The sequence below is a fragment of the Episyrphus balteatus genome, chromosome 1 (assembly GCF_945859705.1).
Source record: "Episyrphus balteatus chromosome 1, idEpiBalt1.1, whole genome shotgun sequence".
In the NCBI taxonomy this organism is placed as follows: Eukaryota; Metazoa; Arthropoda; class Insecta; order Diptera; family Syrphidae; genus Episyrphus; species Episyrphus balteatus.
In genome coordinates, this window is record NC_079134.1 from 78,827,579 (window position 1) to 78,843,065 (window position 15,487).

A 15,487-nucleotide genomic window follows, 5' to 3' on the forward strand; every position below is an offset into this window, starting at 1 on the left:
TCACACAACCAAACGATTTCATTCTACTTACTGCGAACGGTGGAAAAATTCATACGTACGGTTGCAAACGATTAACAGTTGACTTGAATCTTAGACGCGCTTTTGATTTCACTTTCGTTATTGCCGACATCGATCACCCTATTATAGGAGCTGATTTTTTACACAAGTTTAATTTGATCGTCGATCTTCGAAGTCAACGAGTAGTCGATAAAAGCACTAATCTTCAAGTCAGCTGTCTTTTCAAATCCGCGAACACTAGTTCTCCAAAACTATTTTCGATTCCAAGTGAATTCGACGCTATCCTTGATGAGTTTCCCGAGCTTAAAGCTCCACCAGACTTTACGTTACCGGTCAAACATGACGTTGTCCACCGGATACAAACAGATGGTCAACTCCCTTCAGCTAGTGCCCGAAGACTCAATCCTGAGAGGTTAGCAATCGCGGAACGTCAATTTCAGCAAATGATCGATCTTGGTATTTGTCGCGTCTCAAAATCACACGTAGCTTCACCACTTCACATGGTTCCGAAAAAAAATTCTTTGGACTTCAGACCATGTGGTGACTACAGATGGTTAAATAAAGCGACTATACCAGACAATAGGGATGGCGGTTGTTAGTACAAAAACCGGTTTTCGGTTTTTCCGGTTTTTTCCTTTCATTTAAACCGACCGGTTTTAAACCGGGCCAATAAACCAGTTTTTGGAAAAACCGGTTTTCGGTTTTTTTTTGCTTGATTTATAAAAAGACAAAATTAAACCTAAATTGTCAACCAAAAAAAAAAACTTTTCGAAGAAAATCCCTGAGCAAAGCTTTTTTAGTTTGATTTTGTTATAAGGGCCAATTTATTGACTCTCCATTAAACTTAAATCGCCATTAAAAAAGGGAATTTCAAAATTTAAAACCAAATTCGTTTAATTCAGTCTCTTTTAAGAATTTTTTTGAAGTTTGGCATCATTAACTAATTGAGCATTAAATTTAAAAGTCGTTTTAGTTAAAACACCAAATTCGACCTTTTAAGTGGGATTTTTAGAGCAAACGAAGGTTTTAAACATCAGGATTTCTATTTATTCACTCTCCATTAGCGTCAAATGTCATTTCATTTATTATTTTATTAAACAAAGTTTCAGTGTAAGTTAACAACTACAAATGAATAAAACATGCATGAATATGGAAAAATGGGATGGTAAAAATGTGTTCAATCAATTTCATAAGACCAACGTTTGGTAATTGGTAATTTTGGTTTACAGAAAAAGTCGTTTGTGTTTTTTTAGTTCAACGACATGTACGTAATAGGAATGAATTGCTTCAGGTTTTGGTCACTACTGGCATTTCTCTCTCGCCAGTATGGTATATAAATTTTTAAATCTATGGGTATGAGGGTTAATGACACAAATAGACACAAAATTCAAAGAAATTAATTCATTTCTTATCCACTTCACATAGCGCAGAGAATATCTTCACGACTAGTGAAACTAATCAGGGTTGAGATGCTGCGTAATCCTAATTGTAACACCTTCTGTTACGGGTCATCATTTTTGTGTTTTTATATTGTTTATCCTTCAAATCTTCAAATTTAAATATATTTTATTTGACAAAAATGTAGCTTTTGACAGTTTAATTTTTCAAAAAATAATCCTGCCATATTTCTAATGGAGTTTTAAATTTAAAGTTTCCATTAAAAGAAAGACTTTAACTAAAGCAGAGTGAATAAAATGAATTTTTAATGATGGAAACTTAAAGACGTCAATAGATTAACAAAGCTTTTAACTAAAACGATAAATTTCCAAATTTAATGGAGGCTCAATAAATTGGCCCTAAGAGTTCTTAACTCACTCTTAAGAGTGGGTGTCCCCGAATGACGAACTCAGACTTCATGTAAATGAGTTTGTGTGTATTAGTGACCTTTCTTCGCCATACATCTCTCACGTTCAACGTCATCTCAACTCAGTTCTCTCTCGGTATCTTTATTTGCATTCTCTTTCCCTTTCTAGAGAACCAAAGTCATAAAATTAAAGTCTATTTAGGTAGAAAAAACAAATCAGCATCAAGGAAATAGCAAAAAAAAGGGTTGCAAGCCTTGCAAGTGTATATTGCGGTTTTGCTTTGCGCAACCGAATTCACTTGTGTTTTCGTTTTCCGTTGGTTTTACTCTATGTGTAAGAGTCATGGTAGGTATATTTATGAAGAAAAAAATGGTATGATATTCAGTGTTGAATTTTTCTATCTTTCTGCGCATCTATGTACCTACATCACTTGGTATTCTATATAACTTTTGCAAGTATTCGTAGGCGAAGGAATCTGATCGATTTTTTTTTCTTTGTTATAGTATCCAGTGATGATATTTATTTTAGTAGTTTAAAAACAAATTTTTTCAACATTTTTTTTTTTGGCAAATAAAACGTTTATTTTTTAAAACTATTATTTACATATTTGTTTATTTATTTGAATGTTTTTAACTTTTTCTTCGTTTTCCGTTGTACATTTGTACATAGATTTATATATTATATTATTAATTGATATTATTGTTATTCATATACAGGGTGTCCCAAAAGTAATGGATCAAACGAAATATGCAGATAGGCCAACTTTACGGCTCTCAGAATTTGGTAACTTGTTCATCCCAAATCCTTACGGTTTTCAATTTAATGCAGTTTTTGTGAATTATCGAAAAATCTCGACTTTGCAACAGTATTTTGCTTCCTCCGGTCATAATTGATTTTTGTTTTTTACAATTCTTCCACTAAAACATTGCCTAATAATAAGAAATAATTATTTAATCAAAATATTTTTTATTTCATACGCCATTTTGCTGCAAATTATGTAACAGTTCCATATTTTATAAAAACTCAATTTCTTACTTTTATTTGAGAGGAACATCCCGAAAACAAATTGTATGGTGTGATACTGGTTTATTATTTTAAAAACTTGCCGTGTTATTGCACTTTTCAAAAATGTATAAAAATTTCCAAAGTTCAAATTAGAACGAAAGATATTACAGTTTAAATGCAACTTCAAGTTTGGAAACTTTTATACATTTTTGAAAAGTGCAATAACACGGCAAGTTTTTAAAATAATTAACCTGTGTCACACCATACAAATTTTTTGCAGTGTGTTGCTCTGAAAAAAAAATTAAGTAATTGAGTTTTTATAAAACATGGAACTGTTAATTAATTTGCAGCAAAATGGCGTATGAAATAAAAAATATTTTGATTAAATAATTATTTATTCTTATTAGCCAATGTTTTAGTGAAAGAATTGTAAAAAACAAAAATCAATTATGACCGGAGGAAGCAAAATACTGTTGCAAAGTCGAGATTTTTCGATAATTCACAAAAACTGCATTAAATTGAAAACCGTAAGGATTTGGGATGAACAAGTTACTAAATTCTGAGAGCCCTAAAGTTGGCCTATCAGCATATTTCGTTTGATCCATTACTTTTGGGACACCCTGTATATATGTATATTTTTCTCTTCAATTAAGTTAGATAAAATAAATAAATAAATATTTTTTGTTTTTACATACGAAATTATAATAATAATTTTTTGGATTTTAATTAGTTTTGGTATAAAAACAATACATTTTATTTCATTATTAACCCCTTGTAGCCCCATGTGACATATCTGTTACAAACCAACAAAGGTCCCACAAAAGTTGCAAAAACTATATTTTTCTTCTTTTGAAGCTTATAACATATTTTTTAGATATTGCTTTATCGAAATAGTACATCATATTTTCAATAAATGACACCAATAGTTTTTAACTGGCAGTTAAAGTTGAAAGTTCGGCTTTTTTTGAAAACACGCAAATTTGTGTAAAAACAACGAAATTCAGAAAAAATATTTTTTTCTGCATAAAGTAACGTGGTTTTATTTTTGGATTTTAGGAATCCGCCTAAAAATAAATATTAGAAAGTTTTTTGCTTCAATTTTTGCATTTATCTACAAAAATAAATTATTTAAACTTATTTTTTTACTCCTTAAATTTCGAAATAACTAAGTAAATAATAAAGATATTGAATTTTTAAAAAATACGTGTTTTATTATAGCTAAAGGCTAGTCGATTGACATTATTAATTTTAAAATTTCCGATGTTGGGTTACAAGGGGTTAAAAGTAGGTACAAGATACTCAATAGTTTATTTAGAAAGGTGATAAACATAACAAATTCCTTATAACTAAAAAAACAAAAAACAATTTAAATGTTAGACTGCTTTAGATATAATATTACTGAATATTGAAAATTAATTTGAAGGTATGGAACGAAAAAAGAAAATAGTGTTACAGATTTAGAAAAATACACATAGTTTTGAAAAGTAATAATATTCTAATAGAAAGTAGATCGTTTGCTGTTAGGTATATTACGTATTCCATACCCTCATACTTCTTGGAATCCGTGGATCACATAATTCAAATAAAAAATGATTATTATAAAAATTTAGTAGTTTGTTTTTTATTTTGTCCTCCCAAAATGAGTCGTCTTTTTGTATTTTTATATAAACAAAATCGCATGATGTCCATACACCAAAAAAACAATGGGATCGTTTTGTAATGTGCAGTTGTCCTTGCACTTGATAAAAATAATCGTCGTTTTTTTTTAGTACAAAAGTATCTCCGCTTTTCTGAAGATATTTTAGTTTTTTCTTTTCAACTGCATCGCTTATAGTCAAGTTTTTGACTGATGATGGGCATTTGACGTCACAGATGCCATCTTCGCCTACTAAGCGATGTTTTTGACTGGTCATATTTCTTATAAGTTTGTTTTGAAAAATTATACAAATGAGGTAATTGAGAAGCAGAATAGTTGTGCGCGATTTCACAGAAAAAGACAATTTCATCTATAAAGTCAAATTCGAAAATTTAGATTTTTGTATTATAATGCGAATAACATTACAGACTGCCTGTCTTTCCAAATTTTGTTTTCATAGAAAAAAATATATCCATACAGTTGCTCAGAAGAATACCTAACATGCAACATCATAAATTTATGAAAGAGATAAATAAACCAGTTAAAAAAAAAAAAAACAAGAATACAAAAAAAAAACTCGTTTATCCTATTCCATATACCTACCACGCAACACCAGATACCATACATTGCAAACGTGCGAGAGATCCATTTCCTGTATCCTCTCATTTTCGCGAAAAAAGTACAACAACACTTTGCATGCACTTAGCCTGCCAATCCTTTTTTATAGAAAAACCTATGTACAAACAATATGTAGAATGCAGATACCTAAGTTCATCTTATTCTTTATACCACCAAACAACCACTCGACAGAGCGAGTGCGAGAGATCATGTAGAAACAAAATAGAAGATAATAAAGAGAGAGATACAACTAGCGCCAGTGGAATTTGTTTGAACTACAAATTCCAATACATACGCATTCCATGAATTTCTGAGGAAAAAAATGGAAAGTAGACTCTTTTTCAAAAATTAATTGTAAGAAAACTATTATAGCAATTCTTATTTTCTAACTTGATATTGATAGAAAAAATAATGAAAAAAAATAAAAAAAATATAACAAAAAATCTAAAAATTCTGGTTTCATAGTACAGTTTATTGTTTTTGGGACTACTTAAAAAGCGATTGGAGGGTTACAAAATAATATTTTTTAACAAAATATAGTTTTACTCCATAGTCCATAAACTAAGCTTTTAAATAAAATAAAAATCAAAATCATACTTTGAAAAACAAAGAAATTAAACCACTTTTTTTAAAAAAAGTTAAGAAAAAATGACTTTTTAGTATTTTTTTGTTGTTTAAGACCTTAAAACTTAATATAAATTTCTTAAACTAATCAATGTGTTAGTATTTGAGTTGAGGTACTTATTTCTTTTTATTTCGGTGCATTTTATCAATAATTGCAGAAGTTATACATGTTCAAACATTGTAACATAAGGAAAAATAGCTTCAGTTTCGATTAATTTTTTTCTATGAAAAATACATTTTTAGTTTTTCAAAATAGTTTTACTCCGTAGTTTGATTCAACCTCAATCCAAAATAGAAATAAAAAAAATAAAAATTTTTGTCTAACTAAGAAACAAACCAATGTCTTTCAGGTCGTTCTAAAAGAACGAAAATTTTATCATGTTTTGTTCTCTCTTAATTACAAGTGCACAAATTTGGAAATTGTGGGGATGAAGATATTTAGCCTTGTTTATTATCTAAATAATAAAATTTATTTCATTCAATTATCTTTAAAAATGTAAAAGTTATTCACCGATTTGTAAACGATAACCCGATTTTTACGTGGTCCACTCAGCCTTAATAGGAGTTTTGAGGAATTTGTTAAACCGAATATGAATGAAAATTTATAATTATATGGTAAGTTGAGAGAGGGAATGAATGTTTTGAGGGTTTTCACTTTTTTGTTTCGTCGGATCTTTTTTTTGTTGGTTTTTCAGCCGGTTTTTTTTTCGGTTTTTCGGTTTTTTTGTAAAAACCGGTTTAAACCGCGAGGACAAAAAAACCGAAAAAAAACCGGTTGACCGAAGCAAAAAAACCGAAACCGGTTTAAACCGGCAGGTTTTTCCCATCCATACCAGACAAGCATCCGATCTCCAATGCTCAAGATTTTTCCGCTAACCTCGACGGTTGTGTAATTTTTTCAAAAATAGATTTGATTCGCGCTTACCACCAAATACCGGTCGCAGAAGAGGACGTTCATAAAACAGCGGTTATAACACCTTTCGGGCTTTTTGAATTTTTACGAATGCCTTTCGGAGTGCGCAACGGTGCGCAAACTTTCCAACGTTTTATGAATAGTGTTTTAGGTGACCTTTCGTTTGTATTCGTGTACCTAGATGACGTTCTCGTTTCAAGCAAATCAGTCGAGGAACATAAAGCGCATTTACGTGAAGTTTATCGAAGATTGCAAGAGCACGGACTTAACGTTAATTTAGCGAAATGCGAACTAGGAGTAAGCAAACTCGATTTCTTGGGATACTGCGTTTCCGAAAACGGAATAATTCCTTAGCAAGAACGAGTAAAAGCAATTAACGAATTTCCTAGTCCCAGCTCCATCAAACAACTTCAGCGCTTCCTCGGCATGATAAACTTTTATAATCGTTTTATGCCAAATATGGCTTTCAAAGCTAAAGTTCTTTACGAACAATTAAAAAATATTAAAGTCAATAAAAAAGAAACTAAAAAAGCAATTTTTCAGTGGTCTGACGTGTGTGAAGAAGCTTTTCAAGTTCTCAAAAGAGATTTGTCCGAACGCACTATGCTTTTTCATCCAAAGCCTCTAGCGCACATAAGCATTATGGTAGACGCATCTAACGACGCTATCGGAGGAGTACTCCAGCAATACCATAATAGCTTTTGGGAACCTTTGGGTTTCTTTTCAACTCGTTTGAGCCCGGCCGAAAGAAAATACTCGACGTTCGATCGCGAACTTCTCGCAATTTTCAGAAGCGTTAAACATTTTCGGTATTATGTGGAAGGTAGACAATTCACCGTTTTCACCGACCACAAACCGCTCACAAACGCAATCTGTTCAAAAACTGAAAAATCACCTCGTCAAACGCGCCACTTAGAATTCGTAGCAGAGTTCACTACTGACATTCGTTATATCAAAGGTATTCAAAATATCGTCGCCGATACTTTATCGAGATCGTATGTCGAATTGATCGATTTTAACAATGTCAACATTCCAAGTCTTTTAAAAGAGCAAGAAAACGACGAAGAGCTCAAGTCAATTTTAAAACTTTCAAAAACTTCTTTTAAGCTAGAAAAAACTCACATCCCAATAAATGATGTCGAAATATGGTGTGAAACTTCGACTGGAAAAACTCGTCCTTATGCGCCTGAAATTTTTCGACGAACAATTTTTGACAATCATCACAAACTTTCACATCCAGGTTCAAAGGCAATGCGTAAAATAATTACGGCAAAATACTTTTGGCCTAAAATGAACAGTGATGTAAATAGATGGACAAAAAGTTGCATTTCTTGTCAAAAGTCAAAAATTTCAAGGCACACTACGTCAAAGCACGGAAATTTTCCAGTTCCAGAAGGTCGATTTTCTCACATCCATATGGATCTCGTTGGTCCATTACCACCATCTCAAGGTTTCACTTATTTGCTTACCATCAAAGATTGATTTTCTTCTTGGCCTGAGGCCATTCCGCTGAAAAATATGAACGCTTCCACTGTTGTTTCTGCTTTTGTTCAAAACTGGGTTTCAAGATTTGGAGTACCTCAAACGATCACGACTGATCAAGGTACTCAATTCGAGTCAAGTCTTTTCAAACAAATCTCAGAAACCCTCGGAACAAAAGGAATCAGAACAACAACATATCATCCTCAAGCGAACGGATCATTAGAACGGTTTCACCGACAACTTAAAGAATCTCTTCGCGCTCATGAAGATAATCAAAATTGGTATTCCAATTTACCTTGGACTCTTCTCGGTATTCGTTCTACAATAATCGACGACATAAATGTAACTCCCGCTCAACTTTTGTACGGTCAAAATTTACGTTTGCCAGCTGAATTAATTGAACCCAAACCGTTAAAGCCGATTTTGAATTCAACAACAGCTAAAGAAATAACTCAATCCATATCGCAAACTCGGCCATGTTCTAGTAGAAACCGCGAGCAAAAATACATTTTCGTTCCAAAAGATTTAAAAACTTGCAAATATGTTTTCGTTCGAGAGGAGGTGAACCGCGGAAGTCTAAACCCACCGTATAAAGGCCCATTCGAAATTATAAATCGTTTTGAAAAAACTTTTTCAGTGCTCATAGATAATAAAGAGCAAATTATATCTATTGACCGAATAAAACCAGCTTTTTACGCAAAAGACAGTGATCCTCAGCCAAAAACCAAAAAAGTAACTTTCAATTTGCATTAAATTTTCAAAAAAAAAAATTATTTCAGATTTTTCAATTTTGATTAATTATTAATTTATTGTTTAATCAATTAAGTAAGGTCTTAAACCAAAATTAAATAAACGAAGTCAAAATATTGTAAGGCCCTCTGCCAAAAACTCACTGTAAAAACAAAATAAAAATAAACAATGTACAAGAAAATTTAAAAACATAATTAAATTGTAATAAATTTTGAAAACAAAAAATTCTTTAAGGAAAATTTTACAATTATATAATTTGAAAAAAGTATTCAATTAATAAAACTCTCAAATGTAAATTTAACGAATAATATCAGTATAAACAAAAACAGCCTCATTTGCATTATAAAAATAACTTCAATTTTAACTTAATGTAAACTTTTGTACGGCGGGGAGTGATGTAGCGTGTCTACACGGCAGTTTTTACCTTGCGTGTAAACACTATACATCCCTGCCTAATAATTCATTTCGAAGTGTACATAAAATGCATACCCATTTTCACTTTAAACTGTACGTGAAATGTGACATGCCGCCATAGCATTTCCTTTTCATGGATTCTTGATAACATCGTGGCTTTGGCAAGTTGCCTTTTTTCTTGTGCGCTAAAAACTAAAAGCTATAACTAACTTAAGAACTAATATATTAAAAGTAATTTAATAAAGTTTATTTTATAATTAAAATTAAATTATAAAGGGTGTTCTTAGTAAGTAAAAGATTGTGCCTACAAGAGGGCACAGTCTGGTTTGTCTTTGATCCATATTGCAGAACCAAAATATTTAAATACCTAACTATACAGATACACCCACAGAAATAACTATAAAGGCAGTCGATTTTTTTTTCGTTTTTAAACCATATAAAAGATATTTAATTTTTACTCCTTGCACGAATAAGATAACAAGTGTATACTGCATTGTTTTTTTTATTTAATTCGATAAACCTAATTTTAAAAATTATTTTTAATTATTTATAATTATTTCTGGTGCGAAATAATTATAAAGGCACAGCTGATTTTCACATTAAAAGTGTGGTTTAGCGGGATAAAATGTAACCAAAAGTAAACAAAACAGTTGGAAAATAAATATAACCCATTATCAGAGTTGGGGAGTAATCATTACATTTGTAATTAATTACTAATTAATTACAATGCAATTACTCCACTAGTAATTGCATTGTAATCGAATTACTTTCCCATTACAAAGGAAATGTAATTCGAAATGCAATTACAATTAAATTACCGTGTAATTTTATTGTAATTAAAAAGAAGAAATTACAAAGGTAATTACATTGTAATTAAAATTGTAATTTTAAAGTAATTATATTTTAAAAACAAAATCTAAACCTTCAACACTTCAAAGAAAAACTATGCCACATGCCACATGTAAAGGGTGGACCTACAGGGATGGGAGTTGTACCCAAATGTAGGTTAGAGTCCCCGCTACCTTTGGGCATCAAACATTTTTTTTTTCATTTTTTTCAAAATTCCGAGATATAGTCGTATGTGGCAAGTTTCATGTGGCAAGTTGCATGTGGCAAGTTTCATGTGGCAAGTTGCATGTGGCAAGTTGCATGTTGCAAATTTCATGTGGCAAGTTGCATGTGGCAAGTTGCATGTGGCAAGTTGCATGTGGCAAGTGGCATGTTGCAAATTTCATGTGGCAAGTTGCATGTGGCAAGTTGCATGTGGCAAGTTTCATGTAGCAAGTTTCATGTAGCAAGTTGCATGTGGCAAGTTGCATGTGGCAAGCGCCTGAAATTTTTCGACGAACAATTTCTGACAATCATCACAAACTTTCACATCCAGGTTCAAAGGCAATGCGTTAAATAATTACGGCAAAATACTTTTGGCCTAAAATGAACAGTGATGTAAATAGATGGACAAAAAGTTGCATTTCTTGTCAAAAGTCAAAAATTTCAAGGCACACTACGTCAAAGCACGGAAATTTTCCAGTTCCAGAAGGTCGATTTTCTCACATCCATATGGATCTCGTTGGTCCATTATCACCATCTCAAGGTTTCACTTATTTGCTTACCATCAAAGATTGATTTTCTTCTTGGCCTGAGGCCATTCCGCTGAAAAATATGAACGCTTCCACTGTTGTTTCTGCTTTTGTTCAAAACTGGGTTTCAAGATTTGGAGTACCTCAAACGATCACGACTGATCAAGGTACTCAATTCGAGTCAAGTCTTTTCAAACAAATCTCAGAAACCCTCGGAACAAAAGGAATCAGAACAACAACATATCATCCTCAAGCGAACGGATCATTAGAACGGTTTCACCGACAACTTAAAGAATTTACCTTGGACTCTTCTCGGTATTCGTTCTACAATAATCGACGACATAAATGTAACTCCCGCTCAACTTTTGTACGGTCAAAATTTACGTTTGCCAGCTGAATTAATTGAACCCAAACCGTTAAAGCCGATTTTGAATTCAACAACAGCTAAAGAAATAACTCAATCCATATCGCAAAATCGGCCATGTTCTAGTAGAAACCGCGAGCAAAAATACATACATGTGGCAAGTTGCATGTGGCAAGTGGCATGTTGCAAATTTCATGTGGCAAGTTGCATGTGGCAAGTTGCATGTGGCAAGTTTCATGTAGCAAGTTTCATGTAGCAAGTTGCATGTTGCAAGTTGCATGTGGCAAGTTGCATGTGGCAAGTTGCATGTGGCAAGTTGCATGTGGCAAGTTGCATGTAGCAAGTTTCATGTAGCAAGTTTCATGTAGCAAGTTGCATGTGGCAAGTTGCAAAGCCATTGTTCCTAGAGTACAACGCAATATTTCAATCGTCGCTTCCATTGAAAGGCTTTTTTCATTTGCGGGCATAATAAATGCGCCGCGGTGAAATAAGTTATCGGACACAAACTTTGAAAAGTTTGTTTTGCTTAAAGCAAAAATAAATTACCAGTAATTTTATTGTAACTTTTCGTGTAATATGATAATAGCTGTGTTTTATTATTCTCGTGATCCAGATCAAATCATATTGTTTTCATTTCCCTTACAAAAAAAAGCAGGATCTTACTTTGTTATTGTAAAGCAAACAAATAAAATGATCTGATCTGGATCACGGGAATAATAAAACACAGCTAATATTAATTGATTTATTCAATGATTTTGTTTCGTTTGAATAAAATAAAATGTTTAATTTAATTTAGAAATTAATTTCAGAGTTTCAATTACAATATAATTACTTTCAAATTCCAAAATATTTAATTACAATGCAATTACTTTTGTAATTTCATAATGTAATTACAATAAAATTACACGGTAATTTAATTGTAATTGCATTTCGAATTACATTTCCATTGTGATGGGAAAGTAATTCGATTACAATGCAATTACCCTGTAATTACATGTAATATAATTAACGATTCGATTACCCAACTCTGCCCATTATGAACATTTTATAAGTAAAATTTTTCGGTTTTTTCATAAGGCATGAAAAACCCTTGACGCAGGCAGAAATGGGCAAAATCAAGGCTTACCATGAAAATTGATTGTCCAACCGCGAAAAATCTAGAGGAGAAGAAAGGTCCGATTGTGTAATTGATAATTTAATTTACAAAGATGACAAGTATGGTTACCTAAAACGATCAGGAAAGAAGCCTTTGGTCGAAGAGAGAGCCAAAAGTGACAAAAAATGAAGTAATTTTCGTGAGAATTTGATAACAAGAGAAGTTTTCGTGAAAATAAATTGATAGTGGGAGTACGGCAAATGCAGCAAATAATTAAGGTGGAATTAAGTCATTCCTACGAAAGAAAATGTGGAAAACCGGCGCCCTTGTCAAAGCATAAACTTTCCCGCTTTCGCATCGGTGAAAAGCATAGATTCTGGGATAAAAATTGGTTCGACGTCGAAGTTCGACGATTATTAAAAATGAACTATTTATTGCCCACAATTTGCATCGATTTGTTTTTTCTATGGAGAATTTTTTTTTTAATTTACAATAGGTAGGTACATTTTTTTGTAAGGCAAAATATTGTTTTTGTCAATAAAGATGGTGCAGTAGTATTTTTTTAATGCAAAACATTATCAAGTTGCAGTAAATAGTTGTTTTAAAAAAGATTTTTTACAACCCTGATTTGTTTCTTTGTATTTTTTGCTTCCATCAAAAAAATAAAGTTCACCTGCTTGAATGCAATTCAAAAGTAAACAAAAACATGAATAGAATTCGCCAATTCATTCACTCTACTCTATCTAAGAACCTGCTTACCTACCTATCCATCTACCTAAATTTTCACAGATTTAAGCGACCCATTCACATACACACCAGACAACACACTTATGTGGTCACCGGATCGAACACACAAGTGTCTTGTCTATGGGCCGCCTAATGCACGCAGACGTCAAGTCGCCCAACGACATCGGCTTAATATAATATACCTAAGCAGATACACACTGTGCTCATGTTCATATTTCACCAACACTCTTATAAAATATTTTCAATTACATACAGTTTATGTACATATCGTCGGCGTAAAGCAAAATTGTTCTAAGCAGGGTTCCCAGGTTGAGGGGAAAATCACCATTTTTGTCGATTTTTTTAAACGAAAGGGATAAAATAGGAGACGGGGATAAAAAAGGGGAAAAAATATCTAAAAGGGGAAAAATCTAAGCTTACAAAAACATTAAACACAATCTTTGAACAATGGAATCTATTTAAATAAAAATCAATTTCGAAATAACCTATCTAAGTGGATTTTGAATTCCTCAGCTCTATTAAAGAATAGGGTGCTTTAATTTTGTATTCACTCCTCAAAATACTTAATACATATTACATTAATTACATTTTATTTTTTTTTTTAGTATATCAAATAGATTTGAGCCTGCTGCGCGACGGCAGCCCCAAAAATTTACGATAGGATTTTTCCTCAAAATAAGATTTATATGTACCTAAATTATAAAGTTTTTTTTTAAGATTAAATTAAATAGGCACAAAATTAATATTTTTTTTAAAAAGTTTTTAAATACTTGCATTTTTTTCTTCACAAAAAAGGGGATTTTTTAACGAAAAAGGGGAAACAAAAACGTTTTGGTGTTAAAAAAAGGAGATTTTTGTTTTGAAAACCTGGGAACCCTGGTTCTAAGTCCTTAAGAAATCCTATGTACGATATATACCTATTTGAAATATTTCACAGCAGCTGATTGCTTAGAAAGTCAAAGACGAATTGAAATCACTTGTTCTATCTACCCACATGCACTCCTTTTTTTATTTTCGCGGGAGAGTGAGTAAGGTCATGGTCGTAAGAGATCCTGTCTTATTGTTCTCTTTATCCAATAAAGCCTGGTACGCTGCTCGCGCTAAATTTTAGCTCCCATACAAATTATCGAAAAATTTTATCTGGGCTAAAATGGATCCCATACAAATTATCGATAACTTTTATGGGAATTTTATCTTGGCTAAAATTTAGCGCGAGCAGCGTACCAGGCTATACCTGTAAAAGCAAAAAAATCATATAGTACATCCTTTCCAAACGGAATTCTAGTGTGGGTCGTACTCAGCCTCTTTTTTTTATATTTTATATCAATCGTTAATTCTATAATTTTGTTTTTATATTTTCAGACAGAATACAAGTATTGCTATGACCTGGTTCTGCACTACGTTCTTCATTTTTTAAATAGGCAGTAAAATTTTTGGGTAAATTGTGGATTTGAAAAACACAGGACCTGTTGATGACAATGTAACATGGATAAATTGTTTGTACATTTCTAGATCGTTTGAAAAACACTGTGAACTTCGTCTTAAATAAATTTGTTTGTATTTACATACTCATATATATATATATTTGTAATTCTGATGCATTACGTACAAGTTTCGACATTGAATAAATATATCTTAAAAGAAAATCAAAACTGTTTTTATTCAATTCACAATTCGTTTATCACATTTTTATTAAGTGGATATTAATTTAATTTTTCCATCCCCCTTGCATCCATGTTGTTTACATTTTATTCTGAGAAATTTACTCATGTCGTGCGGTCCAGAGCGCACGGCATATGCTTAACGAAAGTTAATGAAGCGCGCATATGCGCATTATGGCTATCCCATAAGAATTGTGTATGTTCGACAACTCACTCATGCCATTTTGACATAAGCCCATGCGCGCATATGCCTATTATAGTTGGGCCTTTACTCAATATGGCGCTCACAGTTCAGGATGGATCTCGGCCTCAACAAACAAGCCTCTCCAACCAGATCGGCCCCAAGTTTGCTGTCTCCTGTTACTCTTATCAACTTGGTTGAGGTTGTTCTCCAAATAAGTAATAAGTGCGTTTCCTTACAAATCTCGAAAAGTTCTCTGCCAATCGCTTTGAAATTTTGAGCCAGCGTTCCATTTACAATCTCGCAATTTGTATATTGGTGAAGGTGGTGAATCGCTGTGAGATATAGCAGAGCGTGACCGTGTCAGATAGTTATATTAATTAAATGCTAGTGAAATAAATATAACTCTTTTCTTGTTAAAAAAAATGAAAAATCAATCGAAGATTTCAACATTTACATACAAGCTCATTTGTCACACTGAGAAATTATCTGTTTTTTGTTTCCTTTTAGCAGGCTTGCGGCCGCGATCCCCTTAAGCACTCTTTGCAACCTCCCAGGATTCGCGACACACTGTTCTACCTAAATAGAACGAA

At 32.4% G+C, this 15,487-nt stretch overlaps 1 protein-coding gene across 4 annotated transcripts in view; it reads left to right on the plus strand.

The window, feature by feature from the left end:
* Positions 1–14,687, plus strand: part of LOC129905220 (receptor-type tyrosine-protein phosphatase mu) — a 1,191,339-nt gene extending 1,176,652 nt beyond the window's left edge. For 3 of the 4 annotated variants that reach the window (XM_055980653.1, XM_055980654.1, XM_055980651.1), the window contains exon 18: positions 14,415–14,687. In XM_055980653.1, coding sequence (XP_055836628.1) covers positions 14,415–14,480 — 66 coding nt within the window. In that variant the 3' untranslated portion in view covers positions 14,481–14,687. The remainder of the gene's footprint in view (positions 1–14,414) is intronic. The other variant, XM_055980650.1, reaches the window with a different exon arrangement.
* The last annotated feature ends 800 nt before the right edge of the window (positions 14,688–15,487 follow it).